The sequence below is a fragment of the Camelina sativa genome, chromosome 12, assembly GCF_030686135.1.
Source record: "Camelina sativa cultivar CO46 ecotype springtype chromosome 12, ASM3068613v1".
Taxonomy (NCBI): Eukaryota; Viridiplantae; Streptophyta; class Magnoliopsida; order Brassicales; family Brassicaceae; genus Camelina; species Camelina sativa.
Genome location: NC_141891.1, coordinates 38,709,633 through 38,723,464, shown reverse-complemented (window position 1 = coordinate 38,723,464; position 13,832 = coordinate 38,709,633). Strand labels below are relative to the sequence as shown.

Here is a 13,832-nt window from a genome sequence, read left to right as displayed (position 1 = left end):
TTGAGAAGAAGACTTGGAGTTCAAAAGTATTTACAACCAATGCCATTACCATAAAAATACTTTAAAAAAAAATAAAACAAAAAATTGAAATATGCAAAATAAGGTATGTTAATTAAATATTCTCCTATCAATCCAATATAATTTTCTTAAATTATCTCTACCTCTGAACCTAATTTTCTGCAAAACTAAACAAAATTTTCGCTTTTCCAATATAGAAAACTCTATATTCATTTCAATCAATCATATTCAATTACTTCAAATTTTTTAATTTAAAAAACAATTCTTCCAGATTTTCCGTCTTTAATATATAGAAAATCTAAAGAGTTCCTCTACTAAATATAAAATATTTAATCTATAACAAGATTTGTAGAAAAGTAACATTATCAAATAAAATCCCTAAAAAATACATAAAACAAAAAAAAATTAAATTTCTAAACAGTCAGATTTCTGTATAGTTTAATTTTTAAAATGTTTTAAATATATTATTTAATAAATTATTAAATTATTATGGGACGGGTTATGATCGATATTCTTATAAATTTAAAATGTCAATAATCCATCGCTACGACCATCAGTATATTATACTAAAAAGTAATAAATTTCTAAAGATATAGTTTATATAGAAATTATAGGTCTTTGGTGTACCGTTAAAAGATGGTCATTACAATTAAGTCTATCGGGATTACGGATTTTAGCAAGGTATGTCTGCGGTTGGCGGGTTGTCCCAAAAACTACAAATATAAAATTTAGGTTGAGGACATGCTTGGGCATAACTTTAACGACCACGGTCTTAGCGGGTTGACCCGCTGCGGTCCATGAAAAAAGAAATGTGGACCGACCTGTTTGACACCTCTATATACATGATTATTATAAACAAACGGGTACAACTTAATAATATAAACGGATATTAATAAGTTTTGTAATGAATTCTGGCTCATCCTCCGAATATTTTTATCTTGGATTGGTGAAATTAATTTATAACAAAAATAAATTATTGTGTTGTATATAAACCGCAGATTAAATCGTAGAATTAACAATCAAAATACAATTATATAATTTTAAACTTTATATAAAACGTAAAAAATTAACTAACAATTACAATTTAAAATTTAATGATTTTAGTAAAAAAATAATTTCGCGGTATACCGCGGGTTAAAATCTAGTTCTTTATTACAAGATTACAAAAAAACGTTGAAAAAAAAAAAGATTACCAAAAAAACCAGTCAAAACTGTAAATTCAGTCAAAGTTATAAAAATATTTACAAATTGTGTTTTATGGAAGATGGTTAAGAAGAACATTTGACTAAATATACCAAAGGTACCAAATATTAATCTCCACTAAATATTATCAAAAATAATTCTTCATTTTACCAAAAAAATATCAGTCAAACTGTAAATTGACTAATAATTTATGGTAGAAAAGTTAAATAAAAAATTAAAAACCTAACAAAACAGTCAAAGTTATCAAAGTATTTTTACCAATATTGTTTTATAGAAGATGGTTAATTAGATCATTGACTACATTGTAGATTACAAGCAGGATTTACTATATATATCTTAGTAACTTTCTAGTAATTGTATTACTGCTCTGCCTCATCTTTCTAAATAACTTAGTCAAACCAAGATTTGAGTGATAGACCCAATAAAAGTCTTCTCTTTCAACTTTCAAGGTATATTAACGTACTAACTACTTATGTGAAACATACTCTAAATACTTAATCATCAATATCTATCTTCGCCATTGGTGCTTTCCTATTAGAATTCTATTAAAATAGCTTATATAATAATGCATTCATTTTCATATTATTAAGTGACAATTTATTTATGTATATGTTTTTTTCTTTTTGTGATTTGGTGTCTACAGCACAAGATGTCAAAAGACGAAGCTAAAATCCCTGAGCCGAGGAGGAGTCTGATCGTTAGCATTGAGTCCAAACTCCCTGACCTGAATATAAAGTCTTGCTATGATGTGGAAGACGAAGGAAAAGGAGAAATTCTAAACACAGTGGAGAATCTAACAAGTCTCAACGATCAAGATGCATGCTACGGTCTTTCTAAGCTTTTGTTCGAGCTTGAGGTCGAGATCTTTGCCCGTGTTTCATGTTTTCAATATTGGAAACTAAATTTTCTCAACAAGCAGTTTTCACAATTGCTACAAAGTCGTGAGATTTTTAGAGTGAGGCGAGAACGCGGATTTGTGCAACCGTGCGTGTTCATGCTTTCGAGCGGTGAAACTTGTTGGACAATGTTTGATAAAGATTTCAAAAATTTCCGACAACTTCCAAAAGTTCCTTCTGACGATTGTTTCTTTCATGGAGATAAGGAAACGATCAGTGCAGGTACGCATTTGATAGTCACGGGAAGGGAGGTGGAGCGTATTGTGGTGTGGCGATACGAGTTAGAGATAAACAAGTGGATCAAAGATACTGAAATGATCACACCGCGTGTGATGTATGCTTCTGCGAGACATGGGACCGATGCTTTTTTTGCTGGAGGGATTAAGGCAAGCGACAAGGGGAAATCTGAAGTTGTCAACGTTGCCGAAAGATACAATTCTGACACAAAAACGTGGAAAGCGATGCATGTAATGAATAAGCGAAGAAAAATCAGCTCTGGATGTTTCTTGCGTGGTAAGTTTTACGTTCTTGGTGGTCGGGATGAAAATGATGTACATCTAACTTGTGGAGAAAGTTACGATGAGATAACAGATTCATGGAGGTTGATTCCAGACATGCTCAAAGGCATGACGTTCATGACTCCCCAATCTCCACCCCTTATTGCAGTGGTCAACGACAACCTCTACTTGCTGGAAACATGGTTGAACGAGCTATGGGTTTATGATATAGACGCAAATGCTTGGCAAAATCTCGGAGTTGTGCCTGTGAAAGCAAATGCCGCTTTAGGTTGGGGAGTTGCATTTAAGTCACTTGGCAATATGCTTTTGGTGATTGGGGGTTCATCTGCTCAACCGTGGAACAATACAATGTCGGTTTACACTTGTCGTCCATCTCCAAAGCTGGGAAAGATGGTTTGGGAGGAAAATAAACATTGTTGTGATGGTGTTCAGCTCAATCATTTTATCCGTAACTGTTGTGTGATGATTGCTTAAGCTTTATGAGACAAGCTTAGCAACATCTTTTGTTTCTGTTTGCTTTTTTATGCTTATGTTTAAAAATAAGTTTTGGCGATCTTGACGCCAAAACGTAGCTAAAATTATTGTTCTTTTCGAATGTTAATTTTTCTATTTTGCGTTTGCGTCTTGTGTTTAGACGTATAACGCTAATGTTTCTGTTTTTTTTTCTCTCTTGTGTTATCAATTTAAAACATTTATGTTTATGTGGAAAAGGTTTATATCATTTTGTTTTTAATTATAAGGTTGTTTGCATCTTATATAGATTTGTTGCCGCCAGTCAAAAAGCCCTCCTAAGCTCCTTGTATATTTTTGGAACATTTGCTTCAATAGAACAACCTATTCCTAATTCCTTGCTTAAAATGGGAATTTATAGGCTCGAAACTGTTTTGCTTGTTATTAGTTTTTACATTATTACATAATTTTCCTTCAAATAATTAAATATCAAAACACTTAAAACAACTGATATTTTTTATAATTTTTTAATAAACTATAAATCTACTACGTACTATTATTTGTTAACAGTTTTATAAGTAGCCTAAAAGTTTTATTCTAATAGTGTCGGTTAGACAATGGAGTATCAAATCTATATAATAATAACAATCTGAATAAATGCAACCAACAGTTGTGTTTTTTCAATCGTAACTTTTGGATATTTTCTGAAAAGTCGTGATGGATCATTAAAACGGTTATTTATGAAAAGTTGCAACTGTTCATTGTAAAGTTGTGTTGATTGGAACATTCATATCTTTTGAAATCTATATATATTTGTTTGTTTGAACTGTTTTCTTTTTGTTTGACATGACACAAAATCAACTAAATTTTCAATTTTAACAGTTTATACATTTTATAAATTATTTTCTAGATTTATCATTCTTTTAAAAGTCAAGAAATTCCTCTAACTCTTGATTTAACAAAATATTTTTGGAATGATGAATCTAATTTACATCATTTAGTTAATTTTAAATATAAAAGTTTGATACCTAGAGTATTTTTCCAAGAGTTAGATGGATTACATAGTGATTTTTTGGATTTGACTTTTCAATATGGTAATAAAGATGTAATCTATTTAAAAGCAGTTTATATGGGTTATTAGGTGTAGTCAAGTGCAGACACAACAATTGCGATTTTTCGTAGCACTTTTTCGTAATTTTTTTTAATTAAAAATTCAAACAGTTGTGTCTTTTCACTATATTTTATTGATATCTTTTCATCACAACTTTTCGTTCTAATAGGTGTGTCTATTTAAATAGTCATGTCTTTTAAACTCTCTTTATATTTGTCCATTTTTCAGTAACTAACAAGCTTGCTGAAACAAATTTTCTATTTTATGTTGAATCTAAATAATTGTATATTAATATATAATATTCAATTTTATTCAATAATTTATAATAATAACAATCCGAATAAATGCAACCAACAATTGTGTTTTTTCAATCGTACATTTTGGATATTTTCTGAAAAGTCGTGATGGATTATTAAAACGGTTATTTATGAAAAGTTGCAACTGTTCACTGAAAAGTTGTGTTGATTGAAACATTCACATCTTTTGAAATATATATATATTTGTTTGTTTGAACTGTTTTCATTTTGTTTGGCATGACACAAAATCAACTAAAATTTCAATCTTAACAGTTTATACATTTTTCTAAATTATTTTCTAGCATTCATTCTTTTAAAAGTCAAGAAATTCCTCTAATTCTTGATTTAACAAAATATTTTTGGAATGATGAATCTAATTTACATCATTTAGTTAATTTTAAATATAAAAGTTTAATGAAAATACCTAGAGTGTTTTTCCAAGAGTTAGATGGATTACATAGTGAGTTTTTGTATTTGACTTTTCAATATGGTAATAAAGACGTTTTCTATTTAAAAGCAGTTTATATGGATTATTAGGTGTAGTCAAGTGCAGACACAACAATTGCGATTTTTCGTAGCATCTTTTAATTAAAAATTCAAACGGTTGTATATGTTCATTGTAGAGTTGTGTCTTTTTACTATATTTTATTGATATCTTTTCATCACAACTTTCGTTCTAATAGGTGTGTCAATTTAAATAGTCATGTCTTTTGAACTCTCTTTATATTTGTCTATTTTTCAGTAACTAACAAGCTCGCTGAAACAAATTTTCTATTTTATGTTGAATCTAAATAATTGTATATCAATATATAATATTCAATGTTATTCTATAATTTAGCTAAAATTTTAGAAATGATTATAGCAATAGAGAAATTTAATACAACTCAATATAGAATTTACTGTTGCCTCTATTTATCGTAACTTTTCATTAAAAATAGTTTAATAGTTAAAAATAATAATAACAATCTTAATAAATATGAACAACAGTTGCGACTTTACTTAGTATTATTTTGTAAGAAATTTTTTTACATTTTTTAATCGGAGCCTCTAGCTCTGGTGGTAAAAGACCCTCAGCTGAGGTACCCGCCATCATGAGTTCGAGCCCCGGCCACTGCGGAATTCACATACGGGCTGCAGCGTTCCAGGAGCCGACACGTGGAGTGCCATTTGGCCGCCCACGTGGCTAGTCCAAGCGAACCGATTTATTTCGGGGAGTGTTGGGATACCTGGGTTAACAAAAAAGAAAAAAAAATTGTTTTTATTTGTTTTTTTAAAAACTCAAACAGTTGTATCTGTTCATTGTAGAGTTGTGGCTTTTCACTATATTTTATTCATATTTTTTTATCACAACTTTTCGTTCTATTAGGTGTGTCTTTAAATAGTGATGTCTTTTGCACTTTCTATATATTTGTCTCTTTATCAATAACTAACAAATCATTGTTCGTTGAAACAAATTTTCCGTTTTATGTTTAATCTAAATAATTTGAATATTAATACCTAATATTCAACTTATTCTATAATCTAACTAAAATTTTAGAAATAATTATAGAAATATAGAAATTTAATAAAACTTAATATAGAATTTATAGTTGCGTCTATTTATCGTAACATTTTGTTTAAAACTACTTTAATATTTAAAATTTATATTATTTTGTTTTGAATTATAATTATTTAATCGGAAATTACATTTACTCATTACAACTATTAGTTCAATATTCTCAGTTAGGATCACTTAGTCATAATGATTTTTTTTTTAAATTGTAGCTTGACCATAATTCTGCATATAATGTCTTACATTTATAATACTTTAAACAATGTTTTTTTGCAAAGTTTACATAATATTTTTTGTTATAATTTTTCATTTTGATGGTTGTGTTTTTAGTAACAGTTTATGTTTAATGTTTATGTATTCAAACTATTATATTACATTCAAATGATTTCATAAAGTATAATTTTAAATTTTAAATTTTAAATTTTATTTACTTTTTTTCTAAAATACTTCCCCCGCGACATCGCAGGGGTCTGAGTCCTAGTTATTATAAAGAAGGTTTACTAAATTAAAACATTAAACATATAAGGGGGAATTTGCGTGTAGTTTGGTTCTCAGTTCTCACCTTATTTATTTTCTTTTCTTTTTCTGCAAGAATAACAAGAAGTTAGAAAAATTCCAATAATTGAACAGTTGAAGTTATCTACACAACTCATTTTGATTTGGTCCACAAGCTTCACTTTAGGGACTTTGTCTTGACTTTTTGACTATTCCTTGTCCCGCAAGCATATTCCTCTTCTTGTTATATCCTTCAAGCAACCTTTTTTTTTATCATTTCACATTTTTACATCTTTCCTTCTTCTTCACTTTGTTCTAAAGGTCTCATCAATCAACGGCAGAGATGAAGCGAGAAGGCAAGCAGCACGGCATGGTGAGGACTTACCGGGTTCTACCTCCGTCGCTGAATCCAAGGCCCGAATCGAAGCTGGTCAACCCTTTGACTTCACGCCCAACCGCTGGATTGTTTACCAAAGTGTCATCAAAGCCGACCAATCACTCCAAATTCACCGGAAAATGTGGTCAAGCAAGGTGCCTTGAGTGCCATATGCATCCCATCACCAAATCCAAAGCCAAGACTAAAGGCTCTTCGAAGGTGAGATCAAGTGACGTTTCCTACAAGATGCTGACTTGGCAGGTCGCTTCGGGCCGGGAGGCCAGACCCGGTTTGAAGCTTTCCGGTTTCTCGGCTACCGGAATCCTTGACCTTATGTCTGATGATTATGGCTATGATCATGATGATGAATATGATGAAGAAGATGAAGAAGAAGAAGATGAAAACAGAGGATGTGTTGTAGAAGAAATTGTGAAAATACAGAGTGATGATGATGATGATGGTCAAACAGATGAAGATATATCACATGAAGATGATGATGATGAAGGAAGGATGAGTTTTTGTGATGTGGGAATGATGATGATGATGGAACATGTGGAAGAATTTGATGAAGAAGGATGGTGTTTGGTTGAAGAAATGATGACTTGACTGATTATCTCTTTGAATTGATTATCCCCCAATGATTTGTCTTTGCTTTTGCTTTTGTAAATTTTATCATTTTTAATAACTTTGGGGATGAATGATTGATGATTCTATCTATGTAAATGTGATTTGGTTCTTCAATCAAAAACTTTGATTTATAATTGTAATTTATATAAAGTTGAAACCTTTTTCTCAACAACTCATTTCCACTCCAAATCAGACCAAAGTCTCCAACAACTATACTTTCTTTTGCAAATTTATCATAATTTTATAACCATAATTTCTGTAAAGTTCATACCTTTGCTGAAGAACTCATCCCATTCTAAATCAGAATTAAGGTTCCTGCAGTCACATCTCAATGAACAACATTATAACATGAATATATCAAATCACGTATAAGATTATGAAAGGAGACAGTTTTTTCATTGAAGACGAAGATACTTACATACAACAAAAGGTTCAAAAAGATACAATACCAGAAAGAAAAAAAAACGAAACAAACCTTCTTCCGCTATTCGGTTTTGTTTGCTACTGTGCACTCAAAGATTCCTTTTTTATTATTATTACCATACACGAATCCGAGGACAGATCTTTCTAAAAGATTTGAAAGCCAACAGAGAAGGTTCAATCTTTCTATTTGCAAAGCGTTCTCAGATGTTCCTCTTCTTTGTTTTTGGTGTTTTTTACCTTCTTCTTGCTGCTTCTGTTTCCCCAACCATCTCAGGTTTGAAGCAAAGCCATAGAAATGGTTTGCTTGGTTTCTTACCTGTCTTTCTCTGAAAAAAACAATGCAGCTAATGTTAGTCTTCACTTCAAATGTCTTCTTCTCATGGTGAGTTAAAATCGAAGTCTTTACCTTCTTCTTAGTCGGGTTTTGATCTTCAGTTTTAGTTCCCATCAAACAGCTACATCACAACAACAGTATACATTAGGACAAGAACATCAAATTCAAATGCACATTGATTCAAGAAGAAGAAACAAATCAGTCATACCTCAAGAAACCAAATCTAGGACTAACTGGCTTTTCGTTTTTCTTTGGCGATCTACGAGTTATCGGTTTTTCACTGCAAAATTACACAATAGCAAACAATCAGATGGAGGACAAGTTTCTAAAGCAAACAATCAAAGCTCCTTTTGTTACCTTATTTCCTGTGAGAGAACAACCTCCATTGCTTTATCCGTAGTTTCTGAAGTTGCTGATGTCTCCATTGAAAATCTAAACACCGATGAGTTCTTGGTTACGGATCTTCTCTCTTCTTCTTTCTCTCCAACCAAATAGCTCTTCTCCAACAACTCTGCATCCTCTGAGTGATTCTCTTTCTCTTTCTCTTGCAAATCATCTGCAACTACGGGTTTAACTAACGAGGTATCCATTTCAGCGTCTTCTTGTTCCAAAACCGCAACACTTTTTCTTTCGGGCTCGTCATCTTTCTCAATACTCAACACCAACTCTTCTTCTCTAATCATAACTAACTCAGTTGCATCACGCTCGTTTTCCTTAACCTCATCTTTAGTCAATGTCTCCAAAGTGCTAAGCAACACCACAACACTTTCAGGTTCTTGTTTAGGATCAGATTCAAATGATTCATCTGCAGCTTTTGCTTTCTTTGCTTCGGCTATTCTCTTGTAATGAGCTTCAAAGAAAGCTTTCTTCTGAGCAACAGATCCAGGCTGAGAGAACTTCTCGGCTTCATCGACATACTTCTTATGTGAGAAACTTGACCATCTCCCCCATTCAAGATTCTCAGTCACAAACCTTCCAAATGAAACTGATTGACTAAGCGCATGAATTGGATTATCCTGCAAAATCCAACAAAACAAAAGTCAAAATCTTAACAATCTACAAAAACATCTCAAACCAAAGTTAGAAACTTTCTGGTAAAATCCAACCAAAATTAGAAACTTTTTGGTGAATCCAACTATTTCCAATCAAAATCATTAGCTCAAAACTCAAACCCAATTTAGATCCTTGTCAACAAAATCAACCTCAAGATTCATATCCATCATTCCAACTCTAAAGTTTAAAACTTTACAATCTGGATCGCCATTGAAACCATGAAACATTCGAAATTGGGAGGAATCAAATAAATCGCAGAATCAAATACAAACCTCATGAGATTCATGACGAGAAGGAGGAGCAGCGAACGAGTAGGAATGTTGAAATAGAACAGCGGATTCACCCATTATTGCCCCTACAAACCTCAAAATCGAAACTTTCTTCTTTGGCAAACAAAAAAAAATCTCTCTCAAGTCTCAACCAAAGGAAGAAATAAATAAAAATCGAAGCTTTTTTTTTGTTTGTTTGGGGGTTTCTCACCTAAAACGGCTATACAAGAAGTTTTCGAAATTTAAAAAACAAAATTTTGTTTTTATTTGTCAGCCTTTGTAAACAACACACAACACATGTTTTAGGAGAATTTTGTTGAGATCTGGGTCCCACAAAAATTATAAAAGTTTGAAAGAACTCAGAATTTTTTTTAATTTATTTGAAAGGTTGATAGAAAATTAAGGATAAATTATGTAACAAAGGAGTCTAACAAGAATGAATTATATTGGGTCTGTTTAAGTTGTTGATATGAAGTGGCTGAGAATTGAAACAAAACAAAAAAGAAAACGAAAAATTTCTGGTGATAAATTATTAAATTAATGTGTTTTTGGGAAAAAAAAAAAAACTCTGTAATCAAAACTAAAGTCTGAGTAATTTTTGGATATTACTACGCGTTTTAAAACTATTTTAAGTTTTTTTACTAAAAAAATATGTGATGTTCTAGAAAAAAAAAATTTAATTTTTATATGCTTACATTTGATTTTTTTTTTTTTTTTTGTATCTGATCTTTTTTATTTGAAAACCATTATATTAATTTAAATCTGGTTTAGGGTGAGAATTAAATAAAGTTGTATCATAAGTTGTTGAAAAGAAAAAAAAAAGTGTTGTACATGAGTTAGGAGAAATAGTAATTAAAAAAAAAGAAGATAAAAATGATTGGTTAGGACGGAGTAGTAAGTGAGTGTGATTTCGTTGGTGTGCTTTTGTAACTCCAAATAAAACAGCTTTGCATTACACAAACAAGTGAAGTTGTTAGAACACATTATTACACTTTCTCAACCATCACACAGAAAGCAACTACTTTTCTTCCTTTGCATCCGACAGTAATTAATCAAAACATATGGATAAAATTTCCGGATTTAAAAATTGGTATTAAGTTATATATACATTATAGAGAGCTTCTGCAATGTTTCTACATTGTTAAAAGTTAAAATGAAGAGACCAAATAAAAATCTATCATTCAACTCTTTTTGATTGATAGTGAAAAAAAAAAAAAAAACTTAGAGTAGCATTTAAAAGTTGATGTGGTTAAATTAATTAGCATTAGCAAGTTTTGGAAAGCCTTTCACCGAGGTCGCACCACATCTAACACTTTCCCTCATAATTCAGAGAATTTATGGGCGGTGGTTATCATTCATAGATATAGCATAAAAAAAAAAGACCAATTGGCTTTGGCTCATGTTTCTTCCCTTCAAAGACGTTATCTCCTTCGAGATTCATCATTCTTGGTTTCATATATGTATCCATTACTTGTTAGAATGAACCCTATTGGGTCGAGGATTATGAAATCATGGGAAGATGCACGAGCTTATTCCTCCTCAAAGCCAATTGGTTAACCAATGCTAGAAGTCATCCTTATTATATACTAGCTTAGATCTTCAAGTTTTCCCGATGTGGGATTCGTCAAAGTTAATAATTCAATTTCTATGCCGACATTGTATTATCATCATATGGTTTACCTTAAACCTCATGTAATTGACTTGATCCTCTGTAGGCTTATTTAATGTTAAGTGGGCTTTTGGGTCGAAATAATACAGTCAGGTAAGAGAAGCTCTCCCCGAGAACCCTAACTTTGTGTCCTCTGTACGGAAACTTGAAGGATTTTTTTTGCTTTGTTCCGATACATGGGTTACCCATGATGGGTATGAGGCTATACGAAGGAACTGTTCATGCTAATCCGATCAGTGAGGTGCATTTTTTCTCTATGCCAAATCTCAAATTCCTTCTTTTGATATTAATTTAGATTCATTGGACATTGGGTTGTCAACTTGTCATAGGTGATTTTGTGCTTCGGTTTCATGATGAATCCTTAAAAAACGGTATTTTGATATTTAGTCGTAGGCTAAGAATATTGTAACTTAATGACTCTGTGTCGATCGAAGAGACATGAGGGAACAACGATGACAGCACAAAGATCGATGAGAATTCAGGAGAAACCGAATAAGTCACTGTTTTCAGAGATAAGACACATTTGATAGTTAAACTAAAAGAAACAGAAGTTGTGATCGAAGTAAGATGTTCTTACAAAGACTACGTAGTTGCAGACATCATGCAAACTGTGAGCAATCTTCACATGGATGCTTTCTCTGTAAGATCTCACACACTCAATAAGTTCCTCACAATGAATCTCAAAACCAAGGTAACTTACTTCTGAAAGACCAATGTTTTTGATGTTTGGAAGAGACATATTTCAGTTTTCTTGACTCTCACTATAACGTTTTTGGGTTTATATATGCAGTTTTGAGGGGCTACAGTTGCATCGGTAGCAATGATCAAGGGAGAGCTGAGAAGAGTCATTGATGATTTGTTTTAATGTTCTGATTAAATAAAACAGCTTTGAATTACACAAACAAGTGAAGTTGTTAGAACACATTATTACACTTTCTCAACCATCACATAGAAAGCAACTACTTTTCTTCCTTTGCATCCGACAGTAATTAAAACATATGGATAAAATTTCCGGATTGGAAACTTGGTATTAAGTTATATATACATTATAGAGCTTCTGCAATGTTTCTACTTACATTGTTAAAACGAAGAGACCAAAGGTAAGAAATATACCATGAAAACGTTTATATATATAGTTCCATTGTTTTCTCCATACATGAACCAAAATAATCTCGCGGTTTGGTTTTCATAATTCTTTCTCTCATATCCCAACACAGAATTATTTTACAAGAGGAAAATACCAAATAAAAAATCAATCATTCAACTCTTTTTGATTGATAGTGAAAAAAGAAAAAAAGAAAAAAACTTTAGAGTGGCATTTAAGAGTTGATGTGGTTAAATTAATTAGCACTAGATGAGTACCCGTGCACTGCGCAGCTTATCTTTTGATGATACGAACGATTACATTTTTACTGTCAATATCATTTTGTATATTGAGTAGTCAAAAACGAAAGCACAAACCATGATGATCAATATCATATCATGTGACTGGAAATTGGATTAGCCACCACACATGATTGAATTTTCTTTTACTCTGGCACTGTAGCAGTCAGGAAAAAAGCTGTAGTAAATTTGACCAATTCCCAAGTCTCATAATCTATTCTATCTATTAAGAATCAAACACAAAATGACCAGTTTCTTCTTATTCTATAGTAAGATTACATTTAACAATACACATACCGGCCCTAAATACATAAAACAAAAATTTAGAAACAACACCACTCAAAGACAAAATTCTTAAGGTTCACCATTGTGAGAATGAACGTACAATCATGTGTATATATAGTTGAGCAGATAGAGTCATAGAAAAAAAGTTTGCAGAGAAGGAAAACAAACACCGTTTGCAGATGGAGTAATTTTGATTTTTCTTGTTTGTTATCGAATGAGAATGTATATAATCACTTACAAACTATAATTAGAAGAACTAATTAAACATATTTCTCTATATATTCACGACTCCTGCCATATAAGGATTTGTTTTTTTCGAACCTGCTACACCGTACCAAAGCAAGAAATATAGGAATAATTAAAGAAAACAGTAAGCAAAACATAGCATGCAAGTCCCATGATGAACTAACTTGTAATCTATTTTGAGTAAAAGAAATAAATAATTACTAATGCATTAACATAGTATAGGTAAGCTACAAAAAATAACCAGTTACAATCAATATAAATTTGTTCATGCGTGGATATAGACTCTTGAGAAGCCTAAAAAGCCGCAAGCTATACCCATCAGCTATTTGGAAAAATTAGCATACTAATCAGTTTCAATTAGACAATTTCTAGATGATGTTAAGATTGTATTAATATCAGTATAAGACATTTTTTTTCTTTAGAAGTTCAGTCCTCTGTTATTTTCAGAATTCTAATTTATATTCTAAAGCCAAGTCTCGTTGGTGATTTCTTCAAAAGAGTACTCTCTGAATATGCTTGATCTTCAAATTCTCATTTCTATATAGTTGACCTTCATCTTCCACATCTTCGTTCACTACAAAAAAAAACTGCAGGATGTGAGAGATATTATAAAGGAGCAGTTACTACA

General features: G+C 31.5%; 2 protein-coding genes and 1 pseudogene across 3 annotated transcripts; 2 read left to right on the top strand and 1 right to left on the bottom strand.

Moving 5' to 3' along the window:
• Positions 1–1,577: 1,577 nt before the first annotated feature.
• Positions 1,578–3,345, top strand: LOC104732748 (F-box/kelch-repeat protein At3g27150 pseudogene; annotated as a pseudogene). The gene is made up of 2 exons (XR_015575212.1): positions 1,578–1,670; positions 1,865–3,345. The product of XR_015575212.1 is annotated as an F-box/kelch-repeat protein At3g27150 pseudogene (transcript).
• A 3,245-nt stretch (positions 3,346–6,590) lies between these two features.
• Positions 6,591–7,714, top strand: LOC104732747 (uncharacterized). The gene has a single exon (XM_010452327.3). It carries the CDS (start codon positions 6,883–6,885, stop codon positions 7,519–7,521), a length of 639 nt encoding a protein of 212 aa, XP_010450629.1. The 5' UTR covers positions 6,591–6,882; the 3' UTR covers positions 7,522–7,714.
• Positions 7,715–7,916: 202 nt separating this feature from the next.
• On the bottom strand, positions 7,917–10,197 carry LOC104732746 (uncharacterized). The gene is made up of 5 exons (XM_010452326.3): positions 9,625–10,197; positions 8,657–9,315; positions 8,508–8,579; positions 8,372–8,420; positions 7,917–8,291 (listed from the first exon to the last, which is right to left on the bottom strand). Exons 1-5 carry the CDS (start codon positions 9,697–9,699, stop codon positions 8,199–8,201), a joined length of 948 nt encoding a protein of 315 aa, XP_010450628.1. The 5' UTR covers positions 9,700–10,197; the 3' UTR covers positions 7,917–8,198.
• Positions 10,198–13,832: the final 3,635 nt, after the last annotated feature.

What these genes read in the sequence shown, in the direction of transcription:
- LOC104732747 (XM_010452327.3), top strand. Translation starts at nt 6,883, where the DNA reads ATGAAGCGAGAAGGCAAGCAGCACGGCATGGTGAGGACTTACCGGGTT.
- LOC104732746 (XM_010452326.3), bottom strand. Translation starts at nt 9,699, where the DNA reads ATGGGTGAATCCGCTGTTCTATTTCAACATTCCTACTCGTTCGCTGCT. An exon ending in GTTCTCTCACAGGAAATAAG is followed by an intron (nt 8,580 to 8,656) that starts GTAACAAAAGGA and finishes GTAATTTTGCAG; the next exon opens with TGAAAAACCGATAACTCGTA. An exon ending in CCTAGATTTGGTTTCTTGAG is followed by an intron (nt 8,421 to 8,507) that starts GTATGACTGATT and finishes GTTGTGATGTAG; the next exon opens with CTGTTTGATGGGAACTAAAA.